At 36.4% G+C, this 18,189-nt stretch overlaps 1 protein-coding gene across 1 annotated transcript in view; it reads left to right on the plus strand.

Moving 5' to 3' along the window:
• Positions 1 to 18,129, plus strand: part of LOC123530371 (neurogenic locus Notch protein-like) — a 38,567-nt gene extending 20,438 nt beyond the window's left edge. Inside the window, exons 5-9 of the mRNA XM_053521680.1 lie at positions 9,003 to 13,326; positions 13,593 to 13,737; positions 14,092 to 14,239; positions 14,847 to 14,941; positions 16,016 to 18,129. Of these exons, the coding sequence (XP_053377655.1) occupies positions 9,003 to 13,326; positions 13,593 to 13,737; positions 14,092 to 14,239; positions 14,847 to 14,941; positions 16,016 to 16,184 (4,881 nt within the window). The 3' untranslated portion in view covers positions 16,185 to 18,129. The remainder of the gene's footprint in view (positions 1 to 9,002; positions 13,327 to 13,592; positions 13,738 to 14,091; positions 14,240 to 14,846; positions 14,942 to 16,015) is intronic.
• The last annotated feature ends 60 nt before the right edge of the window (positions 18,130 to 18,189 follow it).

Raw genomic sequence — 18,189 nt, forward strand, 5'->3', positions numbered from 1 at the left:
AAAAGAAATGAAGAAAAACGACATTCTCAATTTTTTAGATTTTTAGAAAAATGACACACTTGTCTAATTAACGGAAAAACGGCTCTAAATTTGTTTTGCCACATTTTATATATTCAAGGTAGACTTATGTTTGATAGAATATTAAGACAATAAGTACTTTTACCATCCAGTTATTTTTAGTTAATGGTTTATTAAACATATCCGTCAGTAAAATGTGACGTCAAAATCATTTGAAAATATAACGCATAAAGTTCTATCTAATTAATGTTGCGTCAACAATGAAATTGCACAAGCTAAGCTGTCGTATTCTGAATTTCAATAACTAGGGAGTTCAAAGAAATACGAAAGTTAGAAATGAAATGCTGCTCGTATTTGTGCCTTTACAATAGTGCTGAAATGTACACTAAAATTGCATTTGCTAAAGTACATTTTCATTTCCTATAAAAATATGATGACAGTGAGTTCATTAATTTTGACCTGTTTGTTACACTAGCACTTTTTCCGACCGTCTCAGTTAATATTGAGTGTATACCCTGCTCACGGTCACGACAATGTGCCAATTTAAGCATTTCATATTGTTGGAAAAAAAGTTGCAAATAATTTGAATGTTGACATCTTTATTCTTTATAGAAAAATCCCTGTCTACAAACAAGATCGACCTTTACAGTGTTAATATTTTAAGGATAACAACACTGTCTTATGCGATGTTATGTTTAGGGAAAAGGCATTTATTTTAGATTAAATCATCTTATCTCGAGCCCACGAAGTCTTATATCGAGCGCATGACATCTTATCTCAAGCGCATGACATCTAATATTGTGTGTTCGACATTTTATCTCGTGCGCGCATATAATCTCCTGCTTATCTCTTCCCTTGAATAATGCACAAATAACGGGAACATCATCAGAAGCTGGAAAGCCGCTATTAAATTGTGTCAGTGTGACGTCATTCTCAACATCCGTCAGTTTATTTTATTTTGTTTTATTTATTTTTTTTTTTTTTTTTTTTTTGCTCCACATTGGTAAAAAGCTACATGCTTGTCTCAGTGTGATGATTTTTGTGAGCACAAACTTTGTCTAACCCCCTCAGTCAAGTGTGACATTTATCTTAAAGATACAGTTCCTATGTTTGCACGCGAGAATCGATCTCACTGAGTAAAGCATAACGTATTTTCAAAATATACGACGAAGTTATGATCTGGACAAAAATTAGCCGGACAGATGGACAGACGGACATACGCACGCACGCACGTACGCACGCACTCATGCATGACAACTTCCCTGTATCTATATGATATAAAATGTTCGTTATTTAAAAGTTACACATCGTATCATTGTTAAACTCACTGATGGATTGAAGGATGTTGGGTGGGGGTCAGATAAGTGGGGATAGACTATATTTCGTTGTGGACAGACAGATATACCATAACTATTCATTACTTTCACCACTTTTTATCTCAAATTTGATTAATACAATCGTATTTCGTTATTCCGGAAGGCCAAAATTGATACGACGTTTCTTTTTCTTTTAATATATTTTTTTGTTGGAGGTGGGGTAGGAGGGGTATTGATGTTCAGATAGGCGAAATAACTGAATGGCACAGCGGCTATTTTTATATATTATAATTTATTGTTTAGCAGTTCCATTTTTATCATTTTGGAAACGGTTTTCATTTATAATAGTGAAGTAATGAGACTGTGGAATGCCAGTGCGCTATGCTAATTTTAAAATGCCAAAATGTCGTGCGCTCCTTGCACACGAGATAAGTTGTCGAGAGCACGAGATAAGATGTAAAATAAAATAATCTTTAAAAAACTAAAGAAATGCATGTCCTAAACAAACCACCGTAGTTTTAACATCCGCTTGAAAAAAAATTTTAATCACAAATGTAAGCCTACATCTGAATATTATTTATCAATGTAATTATAAAGAGTGTGAAGTTGGCGAGAAGTTCGACATTCGACATTGAACATTCGATCTCAGGACGACATTGAACATTCGATACCAGAACGACATTGGACATTCAATTTAGAACGACATTAGATATTCGAATCTAGAATGACATTGGACATTCAATTTTAGAACGACATTAGACATTCGAATCCAGAACAACATTGGACATTCAATGTTAGAATGACATTGGACATTTGATACCAGAACGACATTCGACATTCGATTTCAGATCGACATTGAACATTCGATTTCAGATCGACATTGGACATTCGATTTCAGAACGACATTCGACATTCGAACACAGAAGGACATTCGACATTTGATACCAAAACGACATTCGACATTTGATACCAGATCTACATTCGATTTCAGAACGACATTGGACATTCGATTTCAGATCGACATTGAACATTCGATTTCAGATCGACATTGGACATTCGATTTCATAACGACATTAGACATTTGATACCAGAACGACATTCGACATTTGATACAAGAGCTACATTCGACATTCGATTTCAGAACGACATTCGACATTCGATTTCAGAAGGACTTTGGACTTTTGATACCAGATCGACATTGGACATTCGATTTCAGAACGACATTCGACATTCGATACCAGAACGACATTCGACATTCGATTTCAGAACGTGTCGTAGACCATTCTAAATGATTGAAAAAGAAACACGGACTATTGTGACGATGTTTTCTCCCTTGGCACCGTTTCCTGAAAGTCTGAAAGTCCTCCTGAAAGTGTCACAGACCGTTTATAATCGGTTGAATTGGTACAGAAGCTAATTGGACGGTGTTTTCTCACTTGGCATCTACTCTTGAAAGTCTGCGAGTCCTCCTAAAAATGTCACAGACCGTTCTAAATGGGTTGAAATGATAGTTCTTGTTTGGAAGTTCACCAGAACTATCATTTCATTAAGATCGGTCTGTGACATTTCAGGAGGACTCGCAGACTTTCAAGAACCGGTACCAAAAGAGATAACACTAACCAAGTAGTTCTTGTTTCTTTTTTAATCATTAAAAATGGTCTGCGACACTTTCAGGAACACTCGCAGACTTTCAAGAATAGATGCCAAGTGAGAAAGCACCGTCCCATTAGCCTCTGTATTAATTCAACCGATTATAAACGGTCTGTGACACTTTCAGGAGGACTCACAGACTTTCAGGAAACGGTGCCAAGGGAGAAAACATCGTCACAATAGTCCGTGTTTCTTTTTCAATCATTTAGAATGGTCTACGACACTTTCAGGAGGACTCGCAGACTTTCAGGAAATGGATCCAAAGGAGAAAAAATCGTCACAATAGTCCATGTTTCTTTTTCAATCATTTAGAATGGTCTGCGACACTTTCAGGAGCACTCGCAGACTTTCAGGAAACGGTTCCAAGGAAGAAAACATCGTCACAATAGTCTATGTTTCTTTTTAAGTAATTTAGAATGGTCTACGATACTTTAAGGAGCACTCGCAGACTTTCAGGAAACGGTGCCAAGGGAGAAAACATCGTCACAATAGTCCATGTTTCTTTATCAATCATTTAGAATGGTCTGCGACACTTTCAGGAGCACTCGCAGACTTTCAGGAATCGGTGCAAAGGTAGAAAACACCGACCCAGAAATCCACGTGTCCTTTCAAACCATTCAGAACGGTCTTCGACACATTAGGAGGGCTCGCAGACTTTCAAGAACTGGTGCCAGGAGTGATAACACTAACCAAGTAGTTCCTGTTTCTTTTTAAATCCTTTTAAGTGGTCTGTGACACTTTCAGGAGCACTCCCATACTTTCAGGAATCGGTGCTAACTGACACTAATAATGTCGTTTTGGATTCGAATGTCCAATGTCGTTCTTGGTTCGTATGTCTAATGTCGTTCTGGATTCGAATGTCCAATAACGTTCTAGGCTCGAATGTCCAATAACGTTCTAGGCTCGAATGTCCAATGTCGTTCTGAAATCGAATGTCAAATGTCTTTCTGGTATCGAATGTCGAATGTCGTTCTGAAATCAAATGCCCAATGTCGATTTGGTATCAAATGTCCAAGGTCGTTCTGAAATCGAATGTCGAATGTCGTTCTGAAATCGAATGTCGAATGTCGATCTGGTATCAAATGTCCAATGTCGTTCTAGGTATCGAATGTCGAATGTCGTTCTGGTATCGAATGTCGAATGTCGTTCTGAAATCGAAAGTCGAATGTCGATCTGGTATCAAATGTCCAATGTCGTTCTGAAATCGAATGTCGAATGTCGTTCTGGTATCGAATGTCGAATGTCGATCTGAAATCGAATGTCCAATGTCGATCTGGTATCAAATGTCCAATGTCGTTCTGAAATCGAATGTCCAATGTCGTTCTGAAATCGAATGTCCAATGTCGTTCTGGTATAGAATGTCCAATGTCGTTCTGAAATCGAATGTCGAATGTCGATCTGGTATCAAATGTCCAATGTCATTCTGAAATCGAATATCCAATGTCGTTCTGAAATCGAATGTCCAATGGCGTTCTGAAATCGAATGTCCAATGTAGTCCTGGATTCGAATGTCCAATGTCGTTCTGGATTCGAATGTCTAATGTCGCTCTAAAATTGAATGTCCAATGTCGTTCTGGATTAATTGAATGTCCAATGTCGTTCTGGATTCGAATGTCTAATGTCGTTCTAAAATTGAATGTCCAATGACGTTGTGGTATCGAATGTCCAATGTCGTTCTGAGATCGAATGTCCAATGTCGTTCTGAAATCGAATGTCCAATGTCGTTCTGAAATCGAATGTCCAATGTCGTTCTGAAATCGAATGTCGAATATCGATCTGGTATCAAATGTCCAATGTCGTTCTGGTATCGAATGTCGAATGTCGTTCTGGTATCAAATGTCCAATGTCGTTCTAACATTGAATGTCCAATGTCGTTCTGAAATCGAATGTCGAATGTCGTTCTGGTATCGAATGTCGAATGTCGTTCTGAAATCGAATGTCGAATGTCGTTCTGAAATCGAATGTCGAATGTCGTTCTGGTATCGAATGTCGAATGTCGTTCTGAAATCGAATGTTCAATATCGATCTGAAATCGAATGTCGAATGTCGTTCTGGTATCGAATGTCGTTCTGAAATCGAATGTCCAATGTCGATCTGGTATCAAAAGTCCAAAGTCCTTCTGAAATCGAATGTCCAATGTCGTTCTGAAATCGAATGTCGAATGTAGCTCTGGTATCAAATGTCGAATGTCGTTCTGGTATCAAATGTCCAATGTCGTTATGAAATCGAATGTCCAGTGTCGATCTGAAATCGAATGTTCAATGTCGATCTGAAATCGAATGTCCAATGTCGTTCTGAAATCGAATGTAGATCTGGTATCAAATGTCGAATGTCGTTCTGGTATCAAATGTCGAATGTCGTTCTGGTATCGAATGTCGAATGTCGTTCTGAAATCGAATTTTCAATGTTGATCTGAAATCAAATGTTCAATGTCGATCTGAAATCGAATGTCGAATGTCGTTCTGGTATCAAATGTCCAATGTCATTCTAACATTGAATGTCCAATGTTGTTCTGGATTCGAATGTCTAATGTCGTTCTAAAATTGAATGTCCAATGTAATTCTGGATTCGAATGTCTAATGGTGTTCTAAATTAAATGTCCAATGTCGTTCTGGTATCGAATGTTCAATGTCGTCCTGAGATCGAATGTTCAATGTCGAAAGTTTAATTTATTGTCAACTTCACGCTTCAAATGTCCAATGTCGTTCTGAGATCAAATGTTCAATGTCGAATGTCGAACTTCTCGCCAACTTCACACACTTGTAATTATATGCGTGAATTGAAACTGTAATGCTCACAACTGCGACATCTGGGATGCTTAACAAAATAAAGTACGTACTGTTACTTTAAATACTAGCAAGGGTAAAAGTACGTGTATAAAAGCTAAACCTCTGTATACTAACACCTATCACTGCAAAGTACTACAATTATAAAGGAAAACAAGGTATTGTCAAACAGTACTACATTTTAGAAAAAATTATTTCAGCTGCGGAAAAGTCGTCCTGAAAGTCTTTATCACTACACTTGGTTGAATCTGTTATGTCACATGTTCGTGTGACCTCACTGTAGTCATGAGATCCTTCTTTTGATTGTTTGTCTTAGGTTTTTCAACAGTATTTCAGTTATGTAACGGCGGGCAGTTCACCAAACCAGTCTTCCTGGATTCTGTACCAGTGCAAACATGTTCTCCGCCAAGTAATTGCAAACTTCCCCTTATGAATCAGAGGTGGGAGACGAATGATTTCAGACACTGACTTTTATCATATCGTCACGGAGAACGTACGTCTCGCTCAGGTCTCAAACTCACGAACCCGCGATCTGTAGATCTGCGCTCTCCCTATTGAGCGAAGCGGACGGGCTCGAGATCTTTTTTAACGTTTTTCAGGTTTTACGTTCTTTAGCTATTAATTTTTTTAAAAATTTCCTTTTCATAAAAAAATGAAAAATTGGTATATTTATAAATGACCTTGATTGCCTACATGACGGCACATTTTTGCCAAATTAAAAAACATCTGGAAACAGAATTGTTATAAAATTCATTCATGAAATATTTTTATCATAAAACAAAAAAGAATTGAGTAAAGAAGAAGTACAATTATACGGCAATATTCAATGCATACATGCCTTTTTAAGTATATAGAATATTTTTACGAAAACATCCGCGTTGTATCTAAGAACGCACTTTGACGTCACTTTTTGTTCGTCGGATAGGGGACAAAGTCAGTGATTAAAAAGAATACTAGATGGTAAAAGTTCTCAATTTTTCTTTGTTTTATCAAAAATAATTTTTTCTTGAATATATAAAACTTTGGCAAAAAAAATTCGAGCCGTTTTTCCGTCATTTAAACGAGTGTGCGTTTTTTTTTTTTTTTTTTTTTTTCATCAAAAAAAACCTAAGATTTTGAGAATGTTGTTTTTTTTGTTTTATTTTTCATCGTTTTGAAAACAAAAGTGACAAATACTGTCCAGCGCCGTAGACCCTTGAATAACAAACATAAAGTTGAGAATGTCTTTGCCGTAAATTGAAAAATAAACAAATCAGAGAAAATAAACCGATTTTTATCGCTTTTAAACGTGGCGCTAAAACAGAAGTGCATGATAATGTTTGCGGCGTCATAGCTAAAAAGTTTCACCAACAACAAAGAAAACAGTTACACATTCATGCCGGGAATAACTCCTACTTTAATATGATATCAAAGTCATATGCGGGTTGTAAAAAAAGTACAAAGTGCTATTCCACCTTAACGAGCACTGAACAGCGCTATTGTTAACGACAGCGGAAAACTTCTTTACAGTTAGCATGTCAACTTTCTCGACTCAAATAAATTTAAAGGAAAACAAACGAAATTGTACTTTTGTGAATGTTATTTGTCTATCATTGCCAGGGATTAAATCACGGCATGTTAACTTACTTTGAGTCAGATACGCGTAATAATACAATAATACTGAACGTCAACGCAGCCGCGTATCAGTAGAGGTAGCACTTATTACAAGATAAAGTAAAGTTAAGTTGAAAAATGATAATTTGTAATAAATTAAAAGGAATATAAAAAGATTTCAAAAGTCTTGGGCTATTCGACTTCGGTCGAAATTGATTCGAGATCCATTATTTGCTTATGCTTGTCCCGTAACAGCATATCCAAAACGTTCATCAACAGCGGTTGCCCACGGAAATCTTGTTTGTATACGTTTTTTCTCTGTCTGTGCATGACCGAAATAGGCAAAATGAAAAGGTTTTATGCAATTACAAATTTTGACAGATATATTCCCACCTTTATCAACATTCCACTGAGCGGTATTAGGCTTTGGTACATTTAAGATACACGAAACTTGGCGTGTACCTGTACAATTTCACACGATGTTTTGAGCTGTTTTGGTAATGAGAAAAGGCTGTTAAGGTAATGTTACCATTACTAAAGAAAGAAAGGAAAAAAACAGCGTCTGCTTTAAAACCTAGGATTGGATAGATGTAGGGATAATGTACGTTTTTGTGTATTAAGGTCTACAGAATCCCACAGATTTGCTATAGTTACAAAGACAAATGATCGGGGTCACCAACATATCTGGGCTTCTGCAGACGTTAATACACGAAACTAACGTGCATTTCGCTTCGCTATTCTTGCATTTAAACATGACACGAAGACTAAATGCATTAGGTACTGTCTTTACGATTCCAGTACAAATTTTATGTACCATTCTGTTGTTCTTGGCAATGGTCTACATGTTTTAAATATCCATAAAAAGGGTAGTGCACATACCAAAAGGCATGTACTCAATGCTTTAACCTGGAATAAAGGTGGGTGGCGATAAGGTGATATCAGGAGTGCATCAGTCTACATTATTCGACGCCGCCACCACACATACAGACATACATATTATCCCCCGCCCCAAGCCCAACCTCAAGATTGAAATATAAGAAAATATCGTATTCCATGACCGCTGTCACACTAAACTTCCAATCATCCCACCCATTGCCACAGTACATCCACCTCAATTATACACACGCGAGAAAAACTTTAAATTTTACTTCCTCCTAGAACTTCGGTCGTATATTGCCCCACTTTGCAAAGCTCTTGTTGTAATTTTTTTATTTTACTTCATCCGTTTCATCTATTTATATAGCTCACTATCCCCTTCCAGTCGGAATGCCTTAAAATATTCCTTATTGTATTCTGTGATAGTTACCGCAATCTTTATCATTGTAATAACTCGCCAATGTAATTGTTTATTAAAGTTTTAAACCCCTATCCACTTCAAATATTTTTAATCATTTGCAACTGCTGGCAAATCAACACACACACAACAAACAATTATATTTCTTCAAATAACCTTTGTTTATTATATACAAGTTCCTCATTCAAACTTCATTTATAACTAGGTATAATTTTGTATTTTCCGGTGTATTCTGTTTACCATTTTGATTGCTTACTTCGAATCTCATATTTTATTCTTAATATATTAAAAAAATTCAATATTAATTAAATGTATACTTCATAAAGAAATTAACTGCATTTTCAGATATGTAGTCGACATAGTAACAACTGTACGAATTCAGTCGGCAGTTACAGTTGTGCTTGCGACGCTGGTTGGGCAGGAAAACACTGTGAAAATGATATTGACGAATGTCAAAGTAATCCCTGCAAAAATGGAACATGCAATAATACAATCGGAAGTTATAAATGCAACTGTTACCAAGGGTATACAGGTAAACATTGTGAAAATGATTTTGACGAATGTTCCGTAGTTACGTGTGCAAACAACGGGACATGTGTAAACCTACATTATCCTAAAAGATACCGATGTGATTGCCTCAAAGGCTGGGATCCTAAAAGTCGATGTCGGCATCATACAGATGAATGTAAAGAAATTCATCCTTGTGTTCATGGAAACTGCAGTAACAAAAATGGAAATTATATATGTTCATGTAACACTGGCTGGACTGGCAAGAACTGTAGCATTGATTTAGATGAGTGTAACGACAATCCTTGTTTGCACAATGGAACTTGTATCAATAGCATAGGAGCATACACGTGCCACTGTTCCACAGGATGGACGGGAAAAAACTGCTCTACTGATATAAATGAATGTGATACTCTTCATCGTTGCAGGAACAAGGGTAATTGCAAAAACACAGATGGAGGATACACGTGCGACTGTACTGCAGGATGGACGGGAACGACCTGCTCCGAGGACGTAAATGAGTGTGATGTAATTCACCCATGCAAAAATAATGGTTCATGCAGAAACACGAAAGGCAGCTATACATGTTATTGCCCAGTAGAATGGATAGGAAGAAATTGTACTGTTGATGTCAATGAATGTGATACGTTTCATCCGTGCCAGAATAAAGGCTCATGCGTCAACTCGGAAGGGAATTATACATGTCATTGCCCGGTAGAATGGAAAGGAAGAAACTGTACTTTTGATGTTAATGAATGTGATACGTTTCATCCGTGCAAGAATAAAGGCTCATGCATCAACTCGGGAGGACATTATACATGTCATTGCCCAGTAGAATGGAAAGGACAAAACTGTTCTGTTGATGTCGATGAATGTGATACGTTTCACCCGTGCCAGAATAAAGGCTCATGCATCAACTCGGAAGGCAATTATACATGTCATTGCCCAGTAGAATGGAAAGGACAAAACTGTTCTGTTGATGTCAATGAATGTGAAACGTTTCACCCGTGCCAGAATAAAGGCTCATGCGTCAACTCGGAAGGCAATTATACATGTCATTGCCCAGTAGAATGGAAAGGGCAAAACTGTTCTGTTGATGTCAATGAATGTGAAACGTTTCACCCGTGCCAGAATAAAGGCTCATGCGTCAACTCGGAAGGAAATTATACTTGTGATTGCCCAGTAGAATGGAAAGGACAAAACTGTTCTGTTGATGTCAATGAATGTGATACGTTTCATCCGTGCCAGAATAAAGGCTCATGTGTCAACTCGGTAGGAAATTATACTTGTCATTGCCCAGTAGGATGGAAAGGACAAAACTGTTCTGTTGATGTCAATGAATGTGATACGTTTCATCCGTGCCAGAATAAAGGCTTATGCGTCAACTCGGAAGGAAATTATACTTGTCATTGCCCAGTAGAATGGAAAGGACAACAATGTTCTGTTGATGTCAATGAATGTGATACGTTTCATCCGTGCCAGAATAAAGGCTCATGCATCAACTCGGTAGGAAATTATACTTGTCATTGCCCAGTAGGATGGAAAGGACAAAACTGTTCTGTTGATGTCAATGAATGTGATACGTTTCATCCGTGCAAGAATAAAGGCTCATGCATCAACTCGTTAGGAAATTATACTTGTCATTGCCCAGTAGAATGGAAAGGACAAAACTGTTCTGTTGATGTCAATGAATGTGATACGTTTCACCCGTGCCAGAATAAAGGCTCATGCGTCAACTCGGAAGGAAATTATACTTGTGATTGCCCAGTAGAATGGAAAGGGCAAAACTGTTCTGTTGATGTCAATGAATGTGATACGTTTCATCCGTGCCAGAATAAAGGCTCATGTGTCAACTCGGTAGGAAATTATACTTGTCATTGCCCAGTAGGATGGAAAGGACAAAACTGTTCTGTTGATGTCAACGAATGTGATACGTTTCATCCGTGCAAGAATAAAGGCTCATGCGTCAACTCGGTAGGAAATTATACTTGTCATTGCCCAGTAGGATGGAAAGGACAAAACTGTTCTGTTGATGTCAATGAATGTGATACGTTTCATCCGTGCCAGAATAAAGGCTCATGCGTCAACTCGGTAGGAAATTATACTTGTCATTGCCCAGTAGAATGGAAAGGACAAAACTGTTCTGTTGATGTCAATGAATGTGATACGTTTCATCCGTGCAAGAATAAAGGACCATGCATCAACTCGGAAGGCAATTATACATGTCATTGCCCAGTAGAATGGAAAGGACAAAACTGTTCTGTTGATGTCAATGAATGTGATACATTTCATCCGTGCCAGAATGAAGGCTCATGCGTCAACTCGGAAGGAAATTATACTTGCCATTGCCCAGTAGAATGGAAAGGACAAAACTGTTCTGTGGATGTCAATGAATGTGAAACATTTCATCCGTGCCACAACAATGGCATTTGCGTCAACTCGGAAGGAAATTATACATGTCATTGCCCAGTAGAATGGAAAGGGCAAAACTGTTCTGCTGATGTCGATGAATGTGAAACGTTTCATCCATGCCACAACAATGGTAGATGCGTCAACTCGGAAGGAAATTATACATGTCATTGCCCAGTAGAATGGAAAGGACAAAACTGTTCTGTTTATGTCGATGAATGTGAAATGTTTCAGCCGTGTCAGAATGAAGGCTCATGCGTCAACACGCATGGAAATTATACATGTCATTGCCCTGTAGGATGGACAGGACAAAACTGCTCTGTTGATGTCGATGAATGTGATATATTTCGACCTTGTCAGAATGAAGGCTCGTGCGTCAACACGAATGGAAGTTATACATGTCATTGTCCTGTAGAATGGAGAGGACAAAACTGTTCTGTTGATGTAAACGAATGCAACAATTCACCCTGTAAACATAATTCAACGTGTAATAACATTGAAGGCGGATATACCTGCACTTGCCCTCCAAACTGGTCCGGCAACAACTGTGACGTCGATGTGGACGAATGCAGTAGTTCCCCGTGCAAGAATAACGGAAACTGTTCTAACACAGAGGGAAGTTATACCTGCATTTGTCCTCCAAACTGGTCCGGAAACACTTGTGAAGACGATGTGGATGAATGCGGTAGTTTTCCCTGCAAGAATAACGGAACATGTTCTAACGTGGACGGTGGGTACACGTGCATCTGCTCTTCAAACTGGAGCGGCATCCACTGTGAGACGGACGTAAATGAATGCAAAAGTTCCCCGTGTATAAATAATGGAACTTGTGTTAATTTGGCTGGATCTTATATCTGCAGATGCATGCAAGGATGGCAAGGCAAGAATTGCGAAAGCGATATTAACGAGTGTAGATATAGCGACAATCCATGTAAAAATGGAGATACATGTAGTAATACTAACGGGAGTTATGTATGTAAACGTGGTTCAACATCCTCGACGCTGCCTCTTACATCTCATACTACAACAACTGCTTCTACTCTTACCACACCAAACCAGACAGGCAGCACATCAGCTGGATCTACAACAGTAACACAAACGAGTGCAACAAATGCAGCTACCACATCGACACAAAGAAGAATTACAACACCTGTAGCTACGACACAAACAAAAAGTACAAAACCTGCAGTTACCACACCATTACAAACAAGTACTACAACTCCTACAGCTACGACGACAACACAAGCAAGTAGTACAACTCATGCAGCTGCCACATCAAGACAAAGAAGTAGTACAACTCCTGCAGCTACCATATCTGTCGAAACAAACATTACAACACCTGCAGCTACCACGTCGAAACAAGCAAGAATTACAGCACCTGCTGTTACAACATCGCCACAAACAAGCAGAACAACACCTGTAGCTACCACATCGCCACAAACAAGCAGAGCAACACCTGTAGCTACCACATCGCCACAAACAAGCAGAGCAACACCCAAAGCTACCACACCAACACAAACAAGCAGAACATCACCCGCAGTTACCACATCGACACAACCAAGCAGAACAACAACTGATGCTACCACATCGACACAAATAAGAACAATGCCTGCTGCTGCCACAGCGAAACAAACAAGCAGAACATCACCTGCTGCCACCACATCGACTCAAACAAGCAGTACGTTACCTGCTGCTACCTCATCGACACAAACAAGCAGCACCAGACTGACTGTTACTGCAGCGACAGGCTTTGGTTCGTATTATTTACTTTTTATCGTACGTTCAATTAAAATACATGTTTTGAAATTATCGTTAATCATACACATTCGTGTTAACATAACAAGGTAAATATCTTAGACAGACATGTTTTGATTATGCAATCCTTAAGTGTATAATTGTTACCAGTACCCAAACTGAACAGTAAATGTAAATTTTTAATAACTTCTAACTCTCGTGTTTCTTAAGCTTGTCTCTTTGATACATTAAAAAAGCTAATGAATATATGATTTATGATCACAGATAGCTACACCTTAGAGTTTGTGAAGGAGGTAAACTCGACATATTATGACAACATTACAGCCGGAATAAAAGGTGTACTAAATATCACGACTTGTCGCAATAGCAAAAATATTGCCGTAACACTTTTGAACAATGACAAGAAAAAGTAAGTTTTTTTTTTTCTGTCAGTTTTCGTCGACTAGCACAACAATTAATAATATATATTCTGCTGTTCTGTATTTTCCTTTTCCGCTTTTCAAACGTGTAATGCTACGCGAAGTCATATAATGTTTGACCAGTTTCGATTTATAGTGTCTGTGCAATATTGTATTTCTTTGTATACCATTTTAAACATGTTCTTTAAGTATGCCAATTTGAGCATATTCAACAAATATGCCAGTTTGAGGATATGACTATATTTTTTTCATACATTAAGTACAGATACAATATGATATTTTCTATTATTTTGGTACTACTTATAAACTGTGTAGAAATTGAATGTACTTTATAATGAAAACAGGAATTTCTCCGTGGAATTCCATGCACAGTGCGACGGTCAAGATGTCTCAAATAAACAGATTGCAGAAGCATTTAATGCGTTATCCCCAGAAAAATTGAAGTCCCTCTTCCCTTTGGAAGTTAAGCAGAAAGGGGGGAAAGCACCTGAGGTATATTCAACTCTTTAAAATATTCTAAGCATTATGTTATGTAAGTCAAATAGAAATTTTCAATACTGAACTATTATAGTAAGTAGCTGTGCAAGTTGTGATTAAGTTGAACGAACAACATGTTCGGAAGAATCTTTATTTTTTTCATTATCAAAACCAAACAGCAGTAAAACATTCATTTGTATTTCCCCACAACGGAAGTTGCTTCAATCATTCCAGTAAATGAGTATCAATGAAACATTTTAATGTGATCATAGTCGTAAGAGGTGGTGAGCAAGCTACTAAGTTACACTTTCCCATATCTGAAAATATTGCATAACACAATGTAAGGGATATAGAATGAAAATTCTCAATTAGAAAAACAAGTCATGTATTGCCTAATGCCAGTTTAACGGAAATGGTGTATGGTTTAGTAGTGCATGAGCCGGAAACATTGCACAGAAAGTTCAATACCATATGCGGAGTGGCTGAATATTTCTTGCAAAAACCATTCCTTGCAATCAGTTGGCTATATCTAACTAAACTAAGAAAAATACATAAGTCAAGAGTAGTCTTGTTCGAGAATTCTCCATGTAGCACTGTGTACTTGTATGCATACCATTTTTAGAAATCATGGATTGAGAAGAACATGATGGTTGTTGTTGGTGCTGTTGTTGGTGTTGTGCTTATCAGTGCCGTAGCAGTAGGATGTAAATGTTACAGGTATGCAAAGGGTCAAAGGTTATTATAAAATTGTTTTAGTCAAGTGCCTGTCTATTTCAAATGTGGTTAGTATATTAAAATAAAGTTCATATAATAAGCGTATCGAGATGTGATTTCTATTCCTGGTTAATTAAAAATCTGCTCAATATAGTTGGTAGTAAGTTATGACTATATCTAATTGATTTCCATCAAACAAGATACAATTATGGAATGGCTTGCTTGTCAATAATTAAAACTATTTGCCTGTGATCCGAAGAACCTAAGACTGAAACTCTCAGCTATTTGCGACAATCCGTCCAATAAGTGTTTGACTTTAGTCTACCAAACCTGTGTTGAATTATAAAATAGATGCATCCTCCTTTTTCAATTTCATTCAAGAAGATTTTCGTATAGTATTACAACAATAATTTGTATTGAATTATCAAAACACTATTGCTACAGGAAAGATGATAATCGCCGTATATACTATATGCTTAACGAAAAACAAATACATAATAGAGGATATTTGTTCGTTTATCGTGAATATGGAATATATTTCACTGAGAAGTGAGAAAATTTCAAATATTTTCACGAGCGCGTAGCACGAGTGAAAATGTGAAAATGATCTCGCTTCGAGGTGAGATATATTCCATATTCACGAAAAACAAACAAATTTTCTTTTTATTTTATGCTTAATTACGTTCAGATGTGCATTTTGCAACAAATTTTAATCTCAGCGCGGGCAACAGGCGCACGTAAACAGAATGACGTCAGACGAGTTGTGACGTTAGAATGACGCACACAACATGAAGTTCCTTTTTATTTTATTTTTTATAACGTAATGAAATCCTCACTAAGTAAAATAATTTGAGTCGAGAAATATACTATAATGAACACAGTGCGACTACAATTTTCATCCTGTTTTAAGCAAATAATTTAAGATTCATACACAATGTACAAGTAGATCGGAGCTATATTTCTCACAGTGAGAAAATATAGATTTCATATTTTCAGTGTGTGTGATGAGATATAAAAATATTTAACGGATAGAACACAGTATTTCATTAGTTAATATGCGTACATCATCTCTTACAGATCTAGGAGACATGTCACAAGCGGCGAAGATGAACCTGTTTATGATGACACACCTACATTCGTTGAACTAAAGGACAGAGACAGCACTTTAAGTGAAAGAGTTATAGCCAGAGAAAATCCACTTTATGACTCGTTTGCCTCTACAAGTAAAGAAAGCACTAACGCCTAGTGTTAATATTGCTAAATGGTGTTTTTGTATAACTCTCAAAAATGTAATTTAATGATTGACTTTTATCACGTTGACGAAAGTCATGAGTTCTTAAATACATATTTTACCTATATTTTACAGATAGACGAATAGTGATGACATTGCTAAAATTGTGTTTGATTATTCTCAACAACAGAATATATACGCCCTGTGAATGTATATTTTATAGACGAATTTTTATTCTTTTTTTATCGTTATAACAATGGTAATGGTGTGTTTGAGCAATAACAAAATAATGCATACGATGTATGACTATCTATTGTTCTTGCAAATTGCAAATTTGAATTCTGTTTCTTTTGTCTTTACATCTAGAAATGTTCTAGTGCTTAATAATGACATTTCTAATTATGATTATTTTCAATATTTTATTTATACGTTTTGTGACTGTAATTTCATAGATAATGCGGTTTACGTTATTCCTATAAGAGATATAAATTATGCATGTAAATATGTAGATGTAAATTCTGCTTATTTTACTTCTATTCAAATGGCAGCGAGGTCATAATATTAAGAATTATAAAGACATCATGCACGTTTTGTTTCTATGCAAAGATTTGTCTAACCATTAGGAATATTATTTCACATGTGCCACACAGGTGTGCACACATTGCATTTCAATGAACTGTAACTATAAGGATTGTAATTGTACAAATATCATCATATGAGCGCATGTTACTTCTGGAATATAGTATCCCACTAAAAAGATATAAATAAAAATAACTCCATAATTGTTATAGATCAGACTTCGAGTACCGGAACTGCATGTATGTAATTTATATGCATACAACAAATATTTGAATAATTAAGTTTAATGACATTGTAACTTGCATGGTGAGTCGATCAAATGTGTCCACATTTCCTCGATTGCCTTTTTCGTTATGAAAGATGATAAAAGTGGGATAAATGATATTCATTTATGTTTCATTTCAGTGTATATGATTGCATCGAGGGATGTAAATATGCATGTTCTAAAATTCAGCCTGACCTGGCCATATCTTTTAAATAAGGAAATCTTGTTTCAGTGTCATTTCTCAGATGAAAATCAATTTTAAAACTTAGTTTTCTTTCCCCATACGTTAGCAGAGAGTTACTTCATTTTTTCATGGATTGAAACAGAAACAAATGCTGGCAAAATAGTTGTACACAAGGTATCAAAACTGTTGTTTGCAAAAAGAAATATTGACGTCAGAGTTATGTTTCTTCTGTGAGATCAAAACCTTTGGTGCCAGTGTGTTTCCTTTCACTTGCTGTGATTATGTAAACTATTATTTATGGCTGTAAATGCCACAACTAAACGTTAATTAAACGAGTATCTGAAGTGACTCCAAACACTTATTGCCTTTCAATCAAACGGTTATTCAGTTATTTTGATCTGTTGATATTTCTGTTACATTAGGCTTATTCCACAAGTATTACTTTAGATGACATGCATTTAAGATAAATGAATTATGAAATTAACCAATTTGAATGTAGTCATTCTCACAAACGTAATCACTTATATTATGTCTGTAAAATGTCTATATTATTTTATTGATTAATTTACTGCATCAATAAAGTCGAATTCTAAATTAAAGTTTTAAACTACTATCGTCTTTGATACATGTATACTTGATATTATACCATGGCCAGAATTCACAAGATGCTACGTAAATGTTGTAAATGGAATATTTGTACACTATCAAGGTAACAATTTGAACTTCAATGCAACAGTCTGTATTTATATAAGACATGTAAACTATATACATATATACACTGTCATTGTTATATTTAAATGCATGATTTTTTTCAAGTATTGTCATTACTATGGGGATATATTCATAATTTAAAAAGTTTAAAAATAACCAAGACAACACACATATATGTCAAATGGAATAAATAAACGTAAGAAATAAAAAATGTTACGTTTGGTTTGCAGTTGTTATATTTTCTTTCTCGATTGCTTTTATTCAAATGTCAAATACATGTA

The sequence above is a fragment of the Mercenaria mercenaria genome, chromosome 13 (genome assembly GCF_021730395.1).
Source record: "Mercenaria mercenaria strain notata chromosome 13, MADL_Memer_1, whole genome shotgun sequence".
Classification (NCBI taxonomy): Eukaryota; Metazoa; Mollusca; class Bivalvia; order Venerida; family Veneridae; genus Mercenaria; species Mercenaria mercenaria.